Here is a 22,118-nt window from a genome sequence, read left to right as displayed (position 1 = left end):
GAAACTCCAGGAATCATGTATTCTTTGTTTTCCAGATGCATGCAGTAGTGCAAAAGGTGTCTTATGAAAGGGAGGGAGAACACTGTTGCCATCAGTAGGAATTCAGAGCCTACTGGAAACCCAACCGTGGGCATTTAAAAAAATCTTAATTAAGGCAGGAGTCCAAAGTTTTTACCCAGATGGACAATGCTACAATATACATGAGACTGCTAGGCTGCAGCCTCTCAAGCAGTCAGTATAGGTAGAAGGTTCCTTTTGTTTCTGAAATATGATACGCAAATACGTTTTATGGAATAGGTGAAGAAATAACTTTTACTTTTTACCAGCTCATATCCTTTTGTAAAAATCCTATCTAATTTGTGAGAAAATTATAACTTTCCTATTGGTGTCTTGCACAATCCTATACAATTTAATTGTATTCTATTTACAGAATTCTATAGATCCTCTATTAAATTCTATAGGTTTTTAGAGTAATTTCTGTAAAACCCTATAGTTTAGTCCCTATTAAATTCTACAGGAGTTTTCCATAAAACTATGTATACCTTTCTAATAGATTTTCAGAAGGGTACTCTGTCTTCATTACTCATTTACATGCAGGATGGTGGTCTAGACCTGTCCAATGAGCTGTAAGATTGTCCAATTCATATTTCTTTTTCATTATGGCTCATTATAGAGCAGAGATGAGCTTGCAAGTTTTATGTTTGGCACAGGATAGTTCTGAGCGATGTCCACCTTCCATCATCTCTCCAACAAAGGATGACAATATACTTTTACATTTCTTAGGTAAAAGTTGCAATCCTGAAGTACATTGAGTCCCTGGCAAGACAGATGGACCCAACAGACTTTGTGAACTCCAGTGAGACCAGACTTGCTGTATCTAGAATCATAACTTGGACAACAGAACCAAAGAGCTCAGATGTAAGAAAGGTAGGTTAGAATGATTAAGTTATTGCAAGTGGGACTGTTACCCTGCCTAATGGCAATTAAATTAAGTCTGAAGACAACGAAAAATTGCATGGTTAGGCGATTTGTAAGGGGTTTTGTTTGTTTGTTTGTTTTCCTTCCTCGTATCTATTTTGTAATGTTAAGTAAAACATTTTCAAAGTGTTATATTAGCTTTGTTTCTACAATGTAACCATTGAGATAAAACAAAACCTTTGACAATTTGGGTTTATTCAATACATAAGTTTAAAAGAAACAAAAGGAAGTACGGCTGGGAAGGCCTGGTGGGCAGGTGGCTCGCTGCTTCACGGCAGGGAGTGTTACAGCCCCCAGGCAGCAGCTCTCGCCGCATCCCGGGGCCGAGGGAGAGGGTCTTCTTGGAGTCGGGTTGCTTGGGAATGCAGCCCAAAGCTGGTGGTAAACTCCATCTAAGGCTAAATACTGGCACGAGACCGATAGTCAACAAGTACCGTAAGGGAAAGTTGAAAAGAAAAAAGGAAGTACAGTCAATCTGTGCAACTCATTGCCATGTGAAGGCCAAAAGTTACTGGGTTCAAAAAAGAATTAGATAACTTCATGGAAGATAGGTCCATCAATGGCTATTAGCCAAGCTGGTCAGGGATGCAATCCCATGCTCTGGGTAGCCCTACACCTCCAGCTGCTGGAAGCTGGGACTGGACTGCAGGGGATGGATCACTCAAAATTACCCTGTTCTATTAATTCCCTTAGAAGCATCTGGCACTGCCCACTGTCAGAGACAGGATATTAGGCTAGATGGACCATTGGTCTGACTCAGTATGGCTGTTCTAAGGTGTTTGAAATATCTTTGTCTGTATTTTCCTCCAGTCGATTGTCATGCAGGTGAATGATTAAATTACACACCAATATAATGCAAAGAGAAAGTAGACTGACCAAGTGTGTATTTTGGTAAGCAGTTAGTGATACATGGGAAGTAATTTTTTTTTGTGTGTGTGTGGTCATTTAGCTAAAGATCCAGTGCTCTGTACACTATGTGCTCCAAATGAAATCGGATATAATCTCTGAGATATGGTATTTAAAAATATCACTAAGGTACTGAGTACCTTCGACTCCTATTAAAGTTGGTTGGTATGTCGTGTCTAGAAAAAGCTGTCAAGTTTAGGTCAGGCTTAGCTAACATGAGCTAAATTGATGCTTTTCCTAGTGTAGATGCATGATAACAGATAAGCTAAAATTAAGCTAACAGTGTCACCCTGAATCTGCACTAGGAAAAAAGGTCAAGTTTAGGTTTGGTTTAGCTAATGTGTTGGCAAAACACATCCGAAACTCAAGACACTTTTCCTAGTTAAGACAAACCCAGTGGAAGTTTGAGGGTGTTCAGCAGTCAGGGTGACCAGACGTCCCGATTTTATAGGGACAGTCCCAATTTTGGGGTCTTTTTCTTATATAGGTTCCTATTACCCCCCACCCCCGTCCCGATTTTTCACACTTACTGTCTGGTCACCCTATCAGCAGTTCATCACAATGGACCCTTAATGTAAGATGTAGGTTCCTAGAAAGACACAGGTGAACAAAAAGATACCAGAAATTTCACCTAAGTATTATGTGCAGAGCCTTTAACTGTTTAAATATTTCATTTGTTGTATTAATGCCAAAATAATATTTTAGCATTTTATAACTCCAGTAAAAAGGGAATATTTGCTTGTAAATAAGCAAATTCTTTCTGTAAATGAGTGTTTATTACTTATGGCGTATGCCTTAATATGCTCCTGAAAATCTTCCTTGAGTATCAAAGCCACTGTAAATGCATCAGAGCTCACGAATATCAGTCAGGAATCTCCAAAGAAAGTTTTCACCTCTATGTTATACACATTCTAGCACAAGCCAGCGAGATCTAGAGAAACTTTTTTTGTGCACTCTTTAGAAGCACTCCCTCAGGGATTATTCACAGTAGTGCAAGTTGACACTTTGCTTAGGCAGGACAGTCCCTGCTCTGAATAGCTGCTATGATGACTTTAAACCTCAGACTAAATCTAAACCAACCTGGAATGCACATATCCATTGTAAATCCGAAAGAATTAAATTAAGAATGAAACTGCATGATTGTTCCCTGGGCTTCACCTGAACCCCAAACATTTCAGTCTGATTAACTTACTACTTAGTGACAGGAGAGAAAGAGAGAGGGATGGAGGGAGTGCTGGAGTGGATTCTTTAGTAGCTCAGTAAAGTTGTAGCTCTCTGTTTAACTACTAGACGTATGGCTTGAAAGGCAAACGCTCTGGGGATTGCACAGCTGAAAAAAATGTTTCCACCATTAGGTGTCGCCATTGCTGCATGCAAAATTGAAGAGGAGCCTCTCTGCTGCAGCTGGAAATTGGGATGCATAGGACAGTCAGATTCCAGTATTGTTAAGATATACAGCCAGTGTATATTGGGAGTAAGTGTTTGTTCATAGCTTCATCTACTGCAGAGATCTATGTCAACTGCTAGTTAATTCTAACTAAACAATACTCTAATAATTGTCACACTGCCTTGGAGGCTGATCTGAGATTACTGAATCTATTTTATTCAAACCCACATGTGGCTACTACACTTGGCTGAAAAGCTTTATTGTAGGTTACCCAATTAAAGCAAAATATTAATTTTTGGTTACTAAAAATGAGCAGAGTGCCTTCATTTGTCAGCAGGACTGATGCCTTTATATGTAAATAAATAACCCATTACTGTCAGGAGGCACACCATGCAAACTGCAGGCTCTGGATGTGACACTGGTTAGCAGCAGCAAATGGTTTATGCAGAATCATCAGCCCTTGTCTCTGGCAAGGTCGCAGGCAGTGAAGTTGTTGAATTCATGATACAATAATGAACGGAATGATCATGGGCCAGTTTAAACAGGCAAAATTTGCTCTGAAGAACACAGATTAAAAATATGTTTTGTTGAGAACGTGGAATAGAATGTGGAATAGAATACCAAAATTTTGCATCAAAAAGATTTATTTTTATTCCAGAGGAGTCTGAAGCAAAAGGTCAGTCCTTTAGTGAATTTACTGCGCGTGAAAGGGGTCAGCTTGCCAGCCCTGAAGACTGAGGTTCTCTGACTACAGAACAGATGTCTGAAATGCAAACTTCCCCACCATTTCTGATGGTGGGGCCCGTCTCGAGAATGACAAGGAGAGTTCAGTCTCCAAGTAACTAAGTGCCTACACTCTGGAGACTGCCAAGAAGGGCTGTAATTAGTATAAACTGTTGTGGTCATTTGTCCAGCAGGAAATGGATTAATACCATCTGCTCAGTTCCCACAGCCCATGTAATGGGAACAACTTTTGCTCCCTATGGACAAGTCACGATTACAGTGGTGCAGTGCATGTACACTAGGGGTTTGCACTGGTGTAACTACATCATGGTAGCTACACTGGTACAAAACTCCCAATGTAGACAGGGCCTCAAACTGTACGTGCTACTGGGCAGGGGATGTCTCCTATATATTGTATAGTGCCTGACACAGTGGGGCCCTGACTGGTGTAATAGAAATAATTAATATTGATAATAATTGAAGAAGACTTCATGTCATGTTTTCTAGACCTTTAATCATTTTTGTTGCTCTTCTCTGAACTTTCTTCAATTTGTCCACATCTTTCCTGAAATGTGGCTCCCAGAACTGGACAAAATACTCCAGTTGAGGCCTTCTCAGCATGGAATAGAGCGGAAGAATTACTTCTCATGTTTTGCTTACAAGACTCCTGCTAATACATCCCAGAATGACGTTCGCTTTTTTTGCAACAGTGTTACACTATTGACTCTCATTTAGCTTGTGATCCAATGTAACCTCCACATCCCTGTCTGCACTACTCCCTGGCAGTCATTTCCCATTTTGTATGTGTGCAACTGGTGGGTTCCATCCTAAGTGGAGTACTTTACATTTGTCCTTATTTAATTTAATCCTGTTTACTTCAGACCATTTCTTCAGTTTGTCCAAATCATTTTAATCCTATCCTCCTAAACACTTTCAACCCCTCCCCGCTTGGCATCGTCTGCATACGTATAAATGTACACTCTATGCTATTATCTAAATCATTGATGAAGATATTGAACAGAACTGGACCCCAGACTGATCTCTGTGGGACCCCATTCGATATGCCCTTCGAGCTTGACTGTGAACCACTGATGATTACTCTCTAGGAATGGTTTTCAAACAGTTATGCACCCACCTTATAGTAGCTCCACCTAGGTTGTATTTCCCTACTTTGTTTATGAGAAGGTCATGCAAGACAGTATCAAAAGCCGTATTAAAGTCAAGATATACCACATCTACTGCTTTCCCCCATCCACAAAGCTGTTAGGTTGGTTTGACGTGATTTGTTCTTGACAAATACATGCTGACTGTTACTTATCACCTTATTATCTTCTAGGTGTTTGCAAATTGATTGCTTAATTATTTGCTCCATTATCTTTCCAGGTATTGAAGTTAAGCTGACTGGTTTGTAATTCCCTGGGTTGCCCTTATTCCCCTTTTTATAGATTAGCACTGTATCGGCCCTCTTCCAGTCCTCTGGAATCTTTCCCGTATTGCATGAGTTTTGAAGATAATCGCTAATGGCTCAGACATCTCCTCAGTCAGGTCCTTGAGTATTCTAGGATGTATTTCATCAGGCCCTGGTGACTTGAAAACATCTAACTTGTCTAAGTAATTTTTAACTTGTTCTTTCCCTATTTTAGTCTCAGATCCTACCTCATTTTCATTGGCGTTCACTATGTTAGATATCCAATCGCTACTAACCTTTTTTTGGTGAAAACTGAAACAAAAGAGGCATTTAACACTTTTCCCATTCCCATATGTTCTGTTATTGTCTTTCCCACCCCATTGAGTAATGGGCCTGTCCTGTCCTTAGTCTTCCTCGTGCTTCTAATGTATTTGTAGAATGTTTTCTTGTTACCCTTTATGTCTCTAGCTAGTTTAATCTCGTTTTGTGCCTTGGCCTTTCTAATTTGATCTCTATGTACATGTGTTGTTTGTTTATATTCATCCTTTGTAATCTGACCTAGCTTCCACTTTTTGTAGGACTCTCTTTTGAGTTTCAGATCACTGTAGATCTCCTGGTTAAGCCAGGGTGGTCTCTTGCCATACGTCCTACCTTTCCTACGGATAGTTCGCTCTTGTGCCCTTAATAATGTCTCCTTGAAAAACTGCCAAATCTCTTGAACTGTTTTCCCCTAAGACTTGTTTACCAACTCCCTGAGTTGCTAAAGTCAGCCTTCTTGAAATCTGTTATCTTTATTGTGCTGTTTTCCCACCTACCATTCCTTAGAATCGTGAACTCTACCATTTCATGATCACTTTCACCCAAGCTGCCTTCCACTTACAAATTCTCAACCAGTTTCTCCGTTTGCCAAAATTATATCTAGAACAACATCTCCCCAGTGACTTTCTCCGCCTTCTGAAATAAAAAATTGTCTCCAATACATTCCAAGAATTTATTGGATAATCTGTGCAGTGCTGTGTTATTTTCCCAACAGATGTCTGGGTAGTTAAAGACCCCCATCACCACCAAGTCCTGTGCTTTGGATGATTTTGTTAGTTGTTTAATAAAAGCCTCATCCACTTCTTCCTGATTAGGTGGTCTAGAATAGACCCCTACTAGGACATCACCCTTTGGTTTTTTACAAGCCTGGCTCCTATTTCCACCTCAACCTCAGTGCAAGTGTATACACTACACCTTTTATATACGAGGCAACACCTCCTTCCATTTTTCCCTGCCTGTCCTTCCTGAGCAAGCTGTACCTTCTATACCAACATTCCAAACATTCTGCTGTGTCTCCAGAGGCGGTTTAAACTTGTGTGTGGGTAATACCTATATCTAAACTTACGACCCACTGTAGCTTTAAATAGTTGTGATCTACTTTAAAGAAAGGTGTAGTTAACACCAATTAGTATTTATGAAATGTCATGATTCCACCTCACAGTGAAATGGAAATAAACGTATGCTCAGTTCACAATGAAAAACTATTGACTGTGGCAGTAAATTGTGCAGGGTCAAAACTGTTAAGTTTAATTTTTAAAACAGGGGGAACTACAATGATATCCAGAGTGTTAAGGGGTAAATATTTCCCCTGCTTTTAAAGACTGTTAATACTAGAGAGTATTTACTCTGCTGCATATGAGCTAGGAGTAACTTGCTAGAAACCATACTAGAAAGGGGCGAAAGGCAATTTAGTTTGTGCAGAACAAAAACTATCCTCTGCATCACAGCTCATGCTCTATGTGTAAAGCAGGTTTTGTGGATCAGATTTTGTCCTCAGATGCAATGGAATTGTGCATGGGTATTTGAGGGCAAACTATGGCTGTAATGTAAGCATGTAAATTACTGTCAGTTTCACTAAAATTCATTGCTTGGGTGATACTATTCAGAAGCAGTATGACCTTGTAGATGGAACATTGGACTGGACCTCAGAAGACCTTGGTTCTATTACGGGGGTCGCTGCTAGTCTGCTGCCTGACCTTGGGCAAGTCATTCACCTCTTTGGGCCTCAGTTTCTCATCTGTGAAATGGGAATAATGATTCTGAACTCCTTTGTAAAGCACTTTGTACAGAGCTATTGATGACAAAGTGCTATTTAAGATCTAAATGTTATTATTACTGTTCAGGAAAAGTGACAAAAAATTGCAATGCAAATAGTGGTGATGTGGGTAAATTGCAGTTATCAATACGTTAGCATGAATTAGCATGTAATTACTGATATTTCATCGGGAGTTACCATGTAGTCCTTATTCAGGCAAAACTCCAATTGAATTTGGATGTCAGGATCAGGCCCTATGTGGGAAAATACTCTAAGTACAATGAAGTGAATTGTTCTGTAATTTCCAGAGTCAAATCCAATTCTACGGTTACCCCACTGATTACAGATAGGCATTCTGACCCTAGGTATATAACTCATCAGTAAGGCTCTGTGTTTGTCACAGTTTCCGTGACTTTCCATGACCTCTGTGACTTCTGCAGCAGCCTCTGTGGCTGGCCAGGGAACCGCCTGAGCAGCTCGGGCAGCCCCTGGGCCAGTCACACTGGCTGCTGCTGGCGCAGTCTCGGCCTCCTCACCACCCAGCAGCAGGAGTTTGGGTGTGGGGAGCTGGGGGTTGGGGTGTGGGGCGGTGCTTACCTGGGGGGGGGGGGCTCCCCAGAAGGGTGACAGGAACTCCGCTCCCTCAGCTACTAGCTCCACTTGCTGCCTCCGCCCTCAGCACCGCCCCCGCAGGTCCCAGTGGCCACAGTTCCCAGCCAATGGGAGCTGCAGAACCAGGGCTGGGGGCAGAATGGAGGCAGCACATGGAGCTAGGAGCTGGATGTCGCTGCTTCCCAGGAGCCGAGTAGGGAACCTGCCCCAGCCCTGCCAACCCCCAAGCACCCGTGGCACCCCCTGGGCACTAACTCTCCCTCCCCCCCCCCGAGTACCCGCAGCGTCCCCGGACCACTCCCAACAACCCCCCCTCCCCCCAATGCCCCTCTCGCCAAGTTTTAGTCAGGGTTATATAGTAAAAGTCATGGACAAGTCACGGGCTGTGAATTTTTGTTTACTGCCCGTGACCTGTCTATGACTTTTACTAAAAATACCCGTGACTAAAAAGTAGCTTTACTCATCAGTTCTGCTGAATTCTGGTAAATTTTACGTGTAAAGAAGGCTTGTATTGAAGGCTTGCGTGGGACAGAGATGTTAGGTTCAGAATGTGGGGTTGTCCCACACCATGAAGAACAATGGTAAGATATGCAAAAACAGATTGACCTTGGCATTTAAAACAAGTTTTTGTGCAGGTTGAACAGGAACCAGGCCCCCCAAGGTGACAGGCCAGTGCTTTACGTGACACTTTGCCTCCAGTCCTGCTAATAAGTAAAATCTTGATCGCCTTGATGTCAGTGATAAAACTCCCAGTAACTTCAGTTGGACCACGATTTGGTCCATTGCCTTCACAGGAAAGAAGAAAATCTCCCAGTTACCTGACATGTCCCCAGGGTATTTCTGCTGATGAAATGTGATTATCTAGGTGGTTTATTGTACAAGCCTGGAATTGTGGCATGTTACGTGACATCCTTGTGTCACACAGTACCATTCCGTCTCCTACTTGTGTGTCTGAGCACTTGGAACACTACTTTTTCAACTGCTCTAGTTTTAAAGTGAGCTTTGGGCAAAGTGTCCCCAACTACACTCATGCAACTGCACTGGCCCCCAGGTACAATCTAGCTAATCTATGTGGAGACCGCAGAAGAATGGGACTCAACTGAGATGACAGAGCCATTGCAAAAAGAGTGGAAAAGCACAAACGACTGCGTAGTATCACTTGAACTCACACCAAGATGAAATTCACCTCAATGTAGAGCCTTCATCAATCTCTTATATTAATTGTTTTAATGCTGGTCTATCGCTGGTGTAGATTTCACTCACCAGTGCATATGAACTAAAACAAGTTGGAAGCCAAAATTGTTTTTGAGATGGATTAAATCCAGAAACCCATTAAAGATTCTCTTAGGCACTTGGAATGAGCAAGGGAGAGAGCACAGGTCTCGGGTCTAACATGAGTCCATTTTATGAAAAGTAATATACAATGTTGAGAACACGTGAAAGGCTTTTGCAACAAAAGGAAACCATTTCTAAGTTATATCAAGAGAAAAGGATAAATCCAGAAGAAAGATATCAGACCAGCAAATACTCAAGGAAGTGCACAGAGGTCATCCATTAAAGATTATGGTATAGGAAGCAATATATTAACAGATACAGGTATTGTCACTTTGAAAAAAGAGATAGTAGCGGAAACCCGAAGAAAAGAGTATGGTTAAAATACAGATATTACTGTTTAAAATGGGAGTAAATATGTAGGCTATATAAGGACCCGTGCAATGGCCAGAAGAACAAACTTTGCTACGAAAATGCAAACGGACTCCTCTGTAGCAATACTGCAGGACCAAAGCTGCAAAATCACCTCTGGAGCTTCCACAGTGCTGCTCTGACTGCGTTTGAGACATGATTGGGCTGGCATGTCTGGTGCCCGGCCTGCATGAAGCACTGCTGTGACTTAATTAAAAGCTCTGCTGAAAAGGAGTCTCTGAAGGCTTTTAATGAACTAATTGTGGCATGCACCCTGGACGTGTTACTGAGCAACAGCTAGTGATAGTCTTGGCCTTTTGAGGTAGCAACTGGATAAAGAATATTGGCGGATTTTTAATAAAAGGTAGATTTTTTTTTTTTTTTTAATTCTGCTCTGGGGGTTCAAATCTGATTTCCAAGAAGCTACCACAGATGCACGTTGTTGGTGCTAAACAAATAAGACCACTGCACACTGTTGTACTAGCACCAAATGTCAGATGTTCACCCCGGGTAGTGACATTGTGCCTGCGCGATTTGGGCAGTTCCTGTGTGTGTGCAGTTACTACTTTTTTGTGTGCAAATGCAGGATGTATACACACAATTGGTACACATGCACATTTTTTGTAAAGAGAGGCAATTTATACACCAGTATTTAGTGCTACGAATGACTATAAAGGAACTGATGTATGGAGCATTATCAACTACCCACAGACTTGTGCACTTTGCCAGAATGGACCCTAGGACCTGTTTCCTTGGAGCTCTAGTTCAATTTTTGGGCCCGATTCTTCACTGCCCTGCAGCTTGTGCAGACATTTACACCTGTGTAAAATGCAAACACGCTGTAAGTGACCCGAGAGCTCTGGTTTGGTAATGTGCCGAGACCCACCCTGTCCATGTGTCATTGGCTAGACAAAGTCCAGCAATGGAGAATCAGGTTTTGGGATTCCATCAAGACCGTATGGGGACTAAAACAGTACTGTGACTGTATCGCTGAGATCCACCTTGTAATGCAGGTCTTTTAAAGAAGTCAAGGTGTACGAGTGCGAAGACTAACCATTTTCAGTGACCTCAACATTATCCCTATACTTACAAACAACTGAGGGAGAAAATCTATAATAAAAATCTCAAAATTGGCATTTTTTAACTTTATTTCCTTTCATGTTGTTAGAAAATAAAGATCTCCGTGTACTCAGTCTTGTTTCCAAAAATGTGGTGGTCATTTTCTGTTTGTTTAGAATTTGAGGCAGGATTGCTGTGTGAGTCCCAATATTTTTATTGTACGCTCTGTAAGAAACCGATTTTCTAACATTCATAGGTTTACAGATTAAAATTTTACGGCTTCTTGGATAGCACAGTCCCTAGGGTAAATCATTTCCTTAAAATGACCATTATGGATTTTTATGGTACTTTGGGATCCCTTGGCTTGAAAGCAGTTTTATTCAACAAACAGTTGTTTTTATTACAGGGTGGTATTTAAGTAAAATAAAGTATTTTACAGTTTAGCGCTAGTATACCAGATGACTGCTTTCTGAGACAGGAAGAAATTGCTTAATATAACGTGTGTGCAGGCATCATGTTTGTATGTATGTGAGTGTGAATACACACTTAATACATGACAGATATATAACTATTCATACACATATGTACAAGTATATGATGTGTATATATAATATCAATATATATCAATATTCACTATATAGAATCTGGATGTGGTCTCTCTGTGTGTGAGTGTGTATTTACATCTGAATATATGTAAATTTGTGTAAAAAGTAGTTTTTACTTTGCAGATTGTGGGTATAAACAGAGTCATGTAATTGAAGTCTTTGGGAACATTGTACAATCTGATCCGTAAGTGCTAGCTGGTCAAGAGACTTAAGTGGGCTGTGAACTGAAGTGCTTAACTTGGATTCTTCGGTGTTCTTCTCCAATCCAACTGTTCTTGTAGCCTTCAGATTCTGGAACCCAAAAGGCAGCATACTTGAGAAAACAAGTGTGGCTCAGTTTGGTCAAGGGGTGTGGGTTCTGCATAATATCCCGATAATGCTAAATCATCTGTCCAAAACCCCACTTAAGTGAGCCTCAGTTAAGGCCTGCAAACCATTCCAGTTGGAAGTGAGTGAGACAGTTAATGCAACAGCCTTCTCTGATGTGGAGCTGATACCAACATGGCTTTATCCAAATATACTTGCTAGTGCAAACAGCCTAATGCAAAACTGCTGTAGCCTAATACTTCATGTGGATTCTGCATGATCACTGGTAGAGAACAATTCCATACAAATTAAGCTATTTAAGTCTATAACAGTAGACAGAGATTCCTGCGCCTATATATCTTATGCTCTTTAAAATGGAAATCTACCTACTTGCCTTACACTTGGATGGTGAAAAGAGAAACACACATGCAATTTTATAATTTCTGGCAAAATTAAGAATAAAACAATAATGTGCAGTAGGAGTGTAGAACTGGTAGCCATTCCCACAGCCTGATGAACACTGTAAGATGCATTTGCACAGAGCACTGGGCTAGTAGACTCATCACAAGAGTGAGAGTCAGGAATTCTCAAGTTCTAAACTGACACTGAACTTGACCATATCACCTAAATCTCTGTCTATTGGTTTTGCTGTCTGTAAGAGTGATAATCACACTTAACAAATGGTGGCTGCAGGGTTTAATTAGTTAATGTCTGAACATATGCAGTGCTTTACATCTTCATAGGTGAGCACTAAGGGTTGTTATAACAGGATTTGGAAAAAATTAACTAGTGCTGCAGAGCCAGAGATCTAAGGCAAGTTAGATTTAACCCCGGTGATCTCATTGACTAGGATCTTCCTGCTGGTTGATTCAAATATTAATATGTTTTCTTATTAATCCCAAATTAGGAAAGCAACCTATACTGAAGATGCATCTGATGCAAGAAGCTGGAATATATATTGCATTTAGATGCTCATTGTTGAAAATCTTGTGCTTCCTTATTAAATAATAACACATTTCCTATTTGTTGAACCCAGAGCATGCATAGTTGGGTAGGTGAGGATTTGCCAGCTAGATCAACTACAGCCTCCTCAGGGCCTGGTGAAGGAAACTTGGAAGAGAAATGTAAACAGGTAGACTATACTGTACAGATGTACACTAATCACAAAATACACTTTCTGTTTGCAGTTTAGATTTCTAATACAGTTTAATGGTGTAAAGAGACATTAACTGGATGCCTGAAAATGCGATGCCTCATTTATATATGTGTGTGTGTGTGTGTATGTGAAATAATAGTTTGCTTTTAGTGTGTCTTTCTATTAACCCTATTGTCTAAAAGGCGTAGCTGGGATAAGTCTGGCCCAGGTTGTTGGCTGTGGTTGAGAAGTGCACAGCTCAGGAGAGTGAGCACAAAGGTGGTGTTTTCACTTCCCTTATTCAGGGCAGACTGTGGGTCAGGCTAATCCCCAGCATAAGTTAGAGCAACCTAACCCTGGTGCTGACGGCTCTAAGGGTCTGATATGGTTCCTGGGGATCAGACTAACTGCAATTTTCTATATGAGCTGGCTGGATAGACTTTCAAGTCACTCATATTAAGCTCAGGACACTGATTCTACTCCCTTCCTAAAATGAATTCATTCTCCCATGTGATCGTGACATTTCTTGTAACTTGAAGGTTGCCAAACTTGGTTTCAAAGTGACTTTGTATATTTCAGCTAGATTGTAAGGGGCATAGGAATTTAGTGAATCTGGCTCACCAACCAACCAACTCCTCTTAGTGTAAAATGGGACGTTGGGTATTAATATTCACGTCATATGATGCTGTTGGATAGCAAGGTCTTCGCAGAAGTTGATCGTCAGCTCAGCAGTGGCTTGAGTCAATCCACTTTGTGAGCAGCCAAAAGCTTATGGAACATGTAAGGGTATAATTATGGAGGGAATGAAGGAAGTAACACATCCCTATTGGGTGATCCAACATCCCAACATGGAGTCAGGTTCCCCCCACTAACATAAGCAGGCACTGACTTCATGGGTGTTCCTGTTTAAACCAGCAGAGAATTTGGCCCATTAAGAGATGACCCCTAGATTATCTGGCCCTGACAGGAGATGTGCTGAGTTTGCACAATGCTGATGCAATGTCAGAAGCCAGGGGCACATAGGTGAGAGAAGATTCATATAACATACCCTCTTTTCTATCCTCAGCATGAGTGTTGCATGGGCAATGCTTGTGAAGCAAGCACAGAATTAATCTGTCTGTGTGTTTGTTGACTATTATCCATTTAATGACTGTCCAGCGGTTACTGATTAGGGCCAAGATTTTCAAGAGTAATATGATTTGGGTGATCAACTTGAGACACCTTTGAAAATCTACCCCTTTAAGGCATTTCAAGTTGGGCACCCAAAAACTGAAATGCTCAAAATCACTGGTCCCTTTTGAAAAATTGGCCTCTAAGATTACAGTAGTTAAATATCAATGAAAGCACACTCATTTTGATATGTGTTTTCAAGTTAGTATATATCTGATTACCAGAAAGATTTAGGAGTGCTGCTTCTGCCCCCTTCAAATCTAAGAAGAAAATTGCACCCACAACCCAGCTGGAAGGCTCTGTTAGGTTGAATCAGGAAGTGCTGTGACAGTTAGTACTGAATAGATCCAACTTTAGGCCTGCTTGGACCCTGCTGCTGTTGGAGTCAATGCGTGCTGTGCCACTGGTTTGGCTGGAGCATGGGCAGAACGTTGTCTTTTGAATCTTGGACAGAAAATCCCAGCTAAAGAGACAGAACCCTGGTTTGCATTGCAGTTTACTCCTGCAATAAACAAAGCAACAAGTACATTTAAAAATAGTTGTGGGCAGTGTTCCTGCTAATTTTTTACATCCAGGTGTGGAATGAATTTTGTTATGTGCACCTTCATATTGGTGCACATAACAAAACTCATGTGGTGGGGATGTGGTCGAGGGGTTCGGAGTGTGGGAGGGCACTCAGGGCTGGGGCAGCGGGTTGGGGTGTGAGGGGGGGTGAGGGCTCTGGCTGTGGGGTGCGGGCTATGGGGTGGGGCTGGGGATGAGGGGTTTGTGGTGTGGGAGGGGGCTCAGGCCTGGGGCAGAGGGTTGGGTGCAGGGAGTGAGGGCTTTGGCTGGGGGTGCGGGCTCTGGGGTGGGGCTGGGGATGAGGGGTTTGGGGTGCAGGCTGCCCTAGGGCTGAGGTGGGGAGAGAGGACTCCCCCCAGCCCTCTCTCACCGCAGCAGCTCGGGGCAGGGGGAGAGGTGCCTCTCCCCGGCTGCAGCAGCTCCAGCGGGCCTGGTCCGGGCCGAGGGAGGGGCTCCTCCCCCCCGGCCATGGCAAGTCCGGGGCAGGTCCGCGCTGGGGCCGCTGGGAAGGAGCGCCTCTCCCCTGTCTGCGGTGGGCTGGCGGGGCGGGGAGGGGGAGGGCGCCTCTCCCTGCCACAGCAGGTCCATGCTGGGGGAAAGGCATCTCTCCCTGCCACAGCCCTGAGCCCCTGCACGAGGCTTAATAGGCAACTGCGCAGCTTAGAGGGAACCTAGGTTGTGGGTGAGTATTGTTTAAAAAGAGCTGCCTCTCCCAGAACAAGGTTGAAATAAAAACCACAGAGGCGTAGTACTGTCTCAGTGCCTTTACTGAACCACCATTTACTGGTAGTAGTTTGTATTTTGAAAGGAGTACTTGTTAGTTGTATCACACCTCAGGAATAGGGTGTATCGTTCTAAAGCATTTTTTTTGTGCCACATATAAGTACAACCCTCCCTGGGCCAAATGCTACCCTTGGTTAGAGCTACCAAATGGACATTTGCGTACCTAATACTGGAGGTCTTTTCTGAACATGTAAGCCAGAGGTCAGCAACTTTTGGCACACGGACCATCAGGGTAATCTGCTGGCGGGCTGCGAGACGTTTTGTTTACATTGACTATCTACAGGCACGGCCCCCCGCAGCTTCCAGAGGCCGCGCGGTTTGCCGTTCCCGGCCAATGGGAGCTGCAGGAAGTGGCGCGGGCTGCAGGAACGTGCTGATCGCCGCTTCTCGCTGCTCCCATTGGCCGGGAACGGCGAACCACGGCCATTGGGAGCTGCGGGGGACCGTGCCTCCGGACGGTCAATGTAAACAAAATGTCTCCCGGCCTGCCAGCGGATTACCCTGATGGGCCGCGTGCTGAAGGTTGCCAACCCCTGACGTAGGCCATAGTAAATGCAAAGGGGAAGGAGCCAATGGCAAATTTCCAATGACCTTGGGAGCAGGACTTGTCTGCAGCACATCTGTGTCCTCAAAACTGCTGCATTAGAGTCAAGTTGTGCCTATGAGGCAGTGGTCCATGTTGGGATGAAGCAAAGCCACACTGTCCCCGGTGGAGCTCTAATAAGGATTGTGCCTCAGAGAAGCATGATGCATCTTGGAGCATTGTAGAACGCAAGGGGGAGGTGCCTGTCACATCACCCATAGAAGTTTGGACTCCTTTCTGCTATGGCTTCAACTCCTTTCTGCCCCTGGGGGCATTCTGAGAGCGCGTTCTCTGTACACAGGAGAGCTCAAGGACTGCTGTTGTGCCTGGCCCATGCACTAGGGGTAGAAGGGATGGGAAGGCTTCTTGCATCCTTCCCCTCCTTCCCATGCCTTGCGCACCTGTCCAAGGTCCAGGCACAGTCTGGCCCTAAATTTGGACCCAGTCTTTGAGTAGCTTCCTGCTTACCTCCTGAAATTCCCATTGACGTCAGGGATGTTCCAGGTACTGAATAATGGTAGGAGCAGGCCCAATTTATGTAGGAAATACACCTACAATGGAAAGAGGTATGTGGTGAGAGAAGTCCACAGAGCAGCACGTTCCAAGTGTAACTTAACAGACATTGAGAGGCAATGTTTATCGATTTGGTCATGTGGCCCTGGCTCGGGCAAAACACCCATTAATTTCAGCTGGTGCTTTGCCGGAGTTAGGACTGCAGGATCAGGCATTGAAAATCCACCTCAAATTATTTTTTAAAAGGTTCTCATCCTGAGAACATTGCTCGAGTCCCCTCATTTTCAAGTCTCGTTGAAGTTGAGGTTCGCTTGCCAAGTTGCGCTAGTGACTGCGTGTAGATTTCCTAACCACTAAATTAATAATCCGGGGGTATGCATGATTTCATGACTGTGTGTGTATTTTGTCATGAGTATCATTTCATTCCATTCAACATGCTGACTATTCTGTTTTGGGGTCTTTTGTTTGCAGTAATGTTTTCATTTCAGAAAATAGGTTGATGAAAATTAAAGGTACCAGGACAGACGACAAAACGTGTCCCCCATTGGGTACAGGTTAAGGAGACTCCCTGGCACAGTTGATTGAAAGTCAGAGGAGGATGAGTCTGGAGTTAGGATTTTCGGAGAGGAAAGTACCAAGGAAAAATAATTTCCTCCCTTCCTTCCATACCCTGGGACTCTTAGTTTCAAGTAATTAACTGCAGGCCATGCTTGTGTTGAAGTGAATGGGAATTTTTTCAGGAGCCAGCATTGTCTTTGGTTAGCACATGGAACTGAAAGCAGGAGACCTTTGTTCATTGGCTCTGCCGGAGACTTGCTGTGATATCCTGGGAAAGCCCCTTCAACTCTCTGGGCCACAGTTTCTTCCTCTGTCAAATGGAGATGCTGCTGTTTCCCCACCTTTGAAGAGCACTTTGAGATCTACAGATGAAAAGTGCTTTTTTTAATGCAGGGCCTTATTATTAAGTTCTAAGACTAAGGTAAGTAAAATTAGAATTATACTTTTCACACTGAAACAATGGAGTATTTTCATTCTGTTTAGCTATGGAAGGGTTTCTGTGTACCCACGTTCCTTCTCTACCAATGGATTCCACTTCATAAGAAACTGAATACACTTAATTATTGCAACTTTTAAAATACTCAATTTCCTAAAAATGATGTCCTCTGTTTTGAATCAGCTGAAGCAATGGAAAGCGCAGTTACCATCAAAGTAATGGAATACATGAGTTTGTTTTTTAAACTCTTTTAAAGATGTTCTTCATTTTTAGGAAGATTCCAGAAAGCTTCTAAACCAAATGTCTGCGATTGCAGAGTCTGTGTGCAATTTCGTGAATCAAAGCACATGTAATCTGGCTTGTGAGCCTAAACTACTGCCCTTTATCCAGAGAAATACTTTGGAGGTTAGTCCTGTGTACAGGCTGGAGAACATGCTGCTGCCGAGCATTTTTTAGAGGTCCTTCATTGCTTCAGCTTCTTTGTAGTTGTTTTCTTCTATGGTGCTGAATCGGTAATTATAAGACCACTTCACACTTCCCTAAAGCGAGCAAGGGAAGAGAAAGACGAATTGGAACATTTTGTACTGGTTGTACAGTCCTAGGCCATATCAGTGCGAGACATGTGACTGTGTAATTTGCCGTGCAGTTCTGCTGCTGATCGTTAGCAATTATTTACACTGTGCACATTCCCATTAAAAGCCATTTCTGCCCAGCATTCTCCATTTCCACATGGAATTCATGAAGTTCACTTTTTCTTGGAAATGATTCTTCTAGACTTCTTGGGCACATGGGGTAAAACCCTGGCCCCATTGAAGCCAATGGCAAAATTCCCGTTGGCTTCAATGGGGCCAGGATTTCACCCGTTGACTGTGAGGGAGCTGCAGATGCAGCATGCTACAACCAATAGGGGGAAGAGGATTCCCCTCTCTCTGTGTCATTGGTAGGCTTTGAAGGAGCCCGGGCTGGTCGTCCTTGCTCTTAAGGCTGGTAGCTGCAATACAGGGCGTCAGGAGTTAAGGGTTAATCTGTGAAGGACAAAGCAGGGGTTCTCTATTTGATTTATCAGATTTGTGGATCCCTTGGGTGGAGAGAGCATTAGTCCCTTTCAGACTAATATAAGAAGCTACAGTCTTGGAGTCTTACAATTACTCTGCTCTGAAAGAAGTCTCTGTTTTGTTTTTGGTTTCTTTTGTTTCTAGCAGCAACTTGGTGGTGTTCAATGGAAACACCCTGCAGGGCAGGAAGGAACTGTAAGGCTTTATTACTGTAACTACGCGCAGCTTTTTAAGCCTGAAAATAAATAGTGTCCATCTAAAAATACATTGTGAGCATAACTGCTAAAGGGTTAGTTTCAACAGTGCTTCCTTGCTGTGTGTTAGAAATGTGTCTGTCTCTCATGGTAATTTTCTGTTTAAATGAAAAATCTGTGACATTTACTGCAAGGATCCTTTCTAGAATGCAGACTGTTCCAACTCTCCGAACAGATAAACTGATGGATGCTTTTACCTTTTTGTCTTCTTTCTAGGCAGCACAAATAGTCCTGATTTCACTGTTTGAACTGAACACTCCCGAGTTTACCATGTTACTTGGTGCCTTGCCAAAAACATTCCAAGACGGTGCTACCAAGCTCCTCCACAACCACCTCAAGAACTCCAGTAACACTAGCGTGGTGAGATGCTTATGCAGCTAATGTCCATAGAAAAGAGGAGAGTTGCAGAAGACAACAATTCACTGATGAACAACTGTTTCAGATGTTCAGTAGCATGCCTGTAGTCCTGCTAGCAGCATTATGCCACAGTAGATTTAATGAAGTTCACTTTCTCTTGGAAATGAAATGTCTGTTTGACATTTTTGTTGAAGTGACCATTAAAACAACCCTGCCAGCTCTATTTAGGTTTGATCTGTGTACTGCCAGCACAGAGACTAAGTGACTTAGGAGCATATGAAAGGCAACAGGACTTGTGCTCCTAAGTTACTGAGCTGCTTTTGAAAATCCCACTGGAAGTATTTATCTTGAGCTTTTAGTTAGGATCAAGGGCCTGATTCTGCAAACTCTCTGTGCTCAGCCCTGCCATTGACATCTGTTTAATATCTTATGTTCTCCATCAGGGAACTAGAACTTTGATCCAGTAGGTCTTCTCCATCTCTAACCAGTGCTCCTCTATTGATTCTACATGAAGCCTTTACATATTTTTATTCTATTGAAGAAAAAAGTAGGGAATTTTTTGGTAAATCTCTAAATTCTTTTTTTCTCAGTTCAACATTTACCAGAATAGTTTTTGCTGCAATTCCTCTTGACTGTAACAATTTATTTGTATAGAAATCCAGTGTAATTCAGATAGCGTCAAGTCCTGCAGTCTTTGCACATCCCTTACGTTCAGTGGGAGTCTTGCCTGAGCAAGAACTGCAGGATCAGACCCACAGGAAGAAGGCGCTGAACACACCTGTGCTCTTGGCGGCATTCTCTAGTGCCTTGCACCTTGTGTGTATAATGCTACTCAATTAGAATGGAAACATTTTTACCCATGTTGCAATGGTATAAATAACCCTGCAAGGCAGTCGAAAATGAGGCTCTAAATTATTATCTTGCACTTGTTTCTCTGGTTACAAAACAAAATCCAAAAACATTCCAGGCTATAAAAATAATAAATGTATTAACATAATTTTTAAATGATCAGAATAAGGATCTCCATACTCTGTAATACAAAGAATTGTGTTTCAGAAGTTGAATAACTTGATAAACTACTTCTCTGGCAAGACAGCTTTAGGAACAGCAGGACAGAGAATCAAATATGTTTTTAAATGTGAGTTCAGTGGTAACTTGGTTGAATGTGCAGTTCGTTCTCTTTGCATGGGCCAAATTTTTCAAAGCTTACCCAAAACGTGTTTACACCTCTTGCATCTGTGGATTCTGAAACATAGGTCCAACAGGAACATGTGTGTCTTGGATGGAACCCACATTGCACAGAGCTATGAAAGGGTGGCCTTCCCAGGCTAGAAAATATTAGAACTTGCCAATGAGAGTGGGCCAAACCCTGCTTTTGTTTAGACCTTCACTTAATCTTATTGAAATCGATTACTGTCGATAACACAGAGAGTGATAGCACAAACTAAAATCAGAACAGGGCTAATCCCGTCCTGATTTTCATCCATCAAGCTTGCCCAGTGTAAATGAAAGCAGAATTTGGGCCCATTTTATTTTTGTCTCCATCTGTTGTGTATACTAACATTTCCCTAATCCTCTTCTTCCTGCTTCTGTATTAGGGTTCTCCTAGCAATACTATTGGTCGGACTCCTTCACGGCACTCTAGCAGCAGGACCAGCCCCTTAACGTCCCCTACCAACTGTTCCCATGGCGGACTGTCTCCAAGGTAATGCAGCCGTTTAATTAAAGTACTTACAGCATCTTCAAGTGTTTCAATATTAAATGTGCGTCTCTAAAATGTGACTCTTCAAATAAGATGATTAAAACCAAGAGTATTATATGGTAGATTTGTTCAATTCAGCAGTGTTTGACAGATGCATACACAAAGCATCATAATGCATGGTGAGTATTTGACTTTTATATATGTGATAGTGGAACTGGAACATAAATGTTGCATTTTCCTTCACAACCAACCCCTCCACAGAATCACATATCTGTGTTCAAAGTTCAAGTCTAATAGCTAGAGATGGATTCAAACCACACTATTTGAATCTGGGTCCTGGTTTGGTTTTCAAACACCCTCAAAGAGTTGGTGTGTTTAGGTTCAGGGTTTTGGTTTGAGCCCATCTCTACTAGGACAGCAGTGGCTGCTTGAACAGTATGCCTAGCTATATGATATGTTGCCTAGAAGGATGTGATTCCATTAAGAAAGACTGAATGCTGGAAGTCCAGTATTGTACTGATGGGGTCAGGCAGTTGGGAAGGAGGTAGGATGGGGCAGGGGTTTGAAGGAGGGTGCTCAGCCATGGAAGAGCATGAATGTTGCTGCTAGACTCTGTGTATAGAAACTTTAAAAGTGCAAGAGGGGAACAGTGTTAATTCGTAATGTACTGAAGTCAAAGCCATTGTAACCTACTGCTGTGCTATTAAGTGTTTCCATGGAGATATAACCACAACTGGCCTGATGCTACAGCATGCTCCAGGGTGTTTGCTACCAGATCCCCAGAAGGATATTAGATCCTTCTGGGATCTAGTAGCAAACACCCTGGAGCAGAGGAGATATAGATTCAAACAGAACGGTGTGTTGTAATTCTCCATTTTTTTTGCTGTACACATCCTCATGCTAGGCTGGTGTAGCGAAGCGACGACTCACCGGTGCGGCGCCTCCTGCTGGTCATCTTGGGAATTAGCTCTCCAGCATATGGAGCGCCTCCTCCTGGCCGGTGTCTCGCCTGCCACTGGCCCCCGTGTCCCTCCTGGACCCCAGTGCCCCTCTTTCCTCAGGGTTCTGCCCCGGCAGTAACCCACCATCTGGGTCTCCCCTCCCAGGGGAACCCCAACCCTCTCTTCCCACCTTGCCTCAGTGGCTACTGCCAGTCATCATCCAGCCCCTGCTCACTGGGGCAGGCTGCAGTCTGTAAACCACTCATCATTGGCAAGGGGGGGTTGGACCTGCTGCCTTTGCCTAACCCCAGGCTGCACCTCTGCAG

At 42.9% G+C, this 22,118-nt stretch overlaps 1 protein-coding gene across 9 annotated transcripts in view; it reads left to right on the top strand.

The window, feature by feature from the left end:
* Nucleotides 1-22,118, top strand: part of CLASP1 (cytoplasmic linker associated protein 1) — a 268,601-nt gene that overhangs the window by 210,462 nt on the left and 36,021 nt on the right. For 4 of the 9 annotated variants that reach the window (XM_029910586.1, XM_029910585.1, XM_029910584.1 and 1 more), the window contains 4 exons: nucleotides 784-927; nucleotides 12,778-12,873; nucleotides 19,009-19,152; nucleotides 20,748-20,854. In XM_029910586.1, the coding sequence (XP_029766446.1) occupies nucleotides 784-927; nucleotides 12,778-12,873; nucleotides 19,009-19,152; nucleotides 20,748-20,854 (491 nt within the window). The remainder of the gene's footprint in view (nucleotides 1-783; nucleotides 928-12,777; nucleotides 12,874-19,008; nucleotides 19,153-20,747; nucleotides 20,855-22,118) is intronic. The other 5 variants (XM_024197588.1, XM_029910590.1, XM_029910588.1 and 2 more) reach the window with 2 other exon arrangements.

Source organism: Terrapene carolina, unplaced genomic scaffold (assembly GCF_002925995.2).
Source record: "Terrapene carolina triunguis isolate 2854851 unplaced genomic scaffold, T_m_triunguis-2.0 Scaffold62, whole genome shotgun sequence".
Taxonomy (NCBI): Eukaryota; Metazoa; Chordata; order Testudines; family Emydidae; genus Terrapene; species Terrapene triunguis.
The sequence above is the reverse complement of the archived record's forward strand: the minus strand, read 5'-3'. Positions and strand labels throughout refer to the sequence as shown.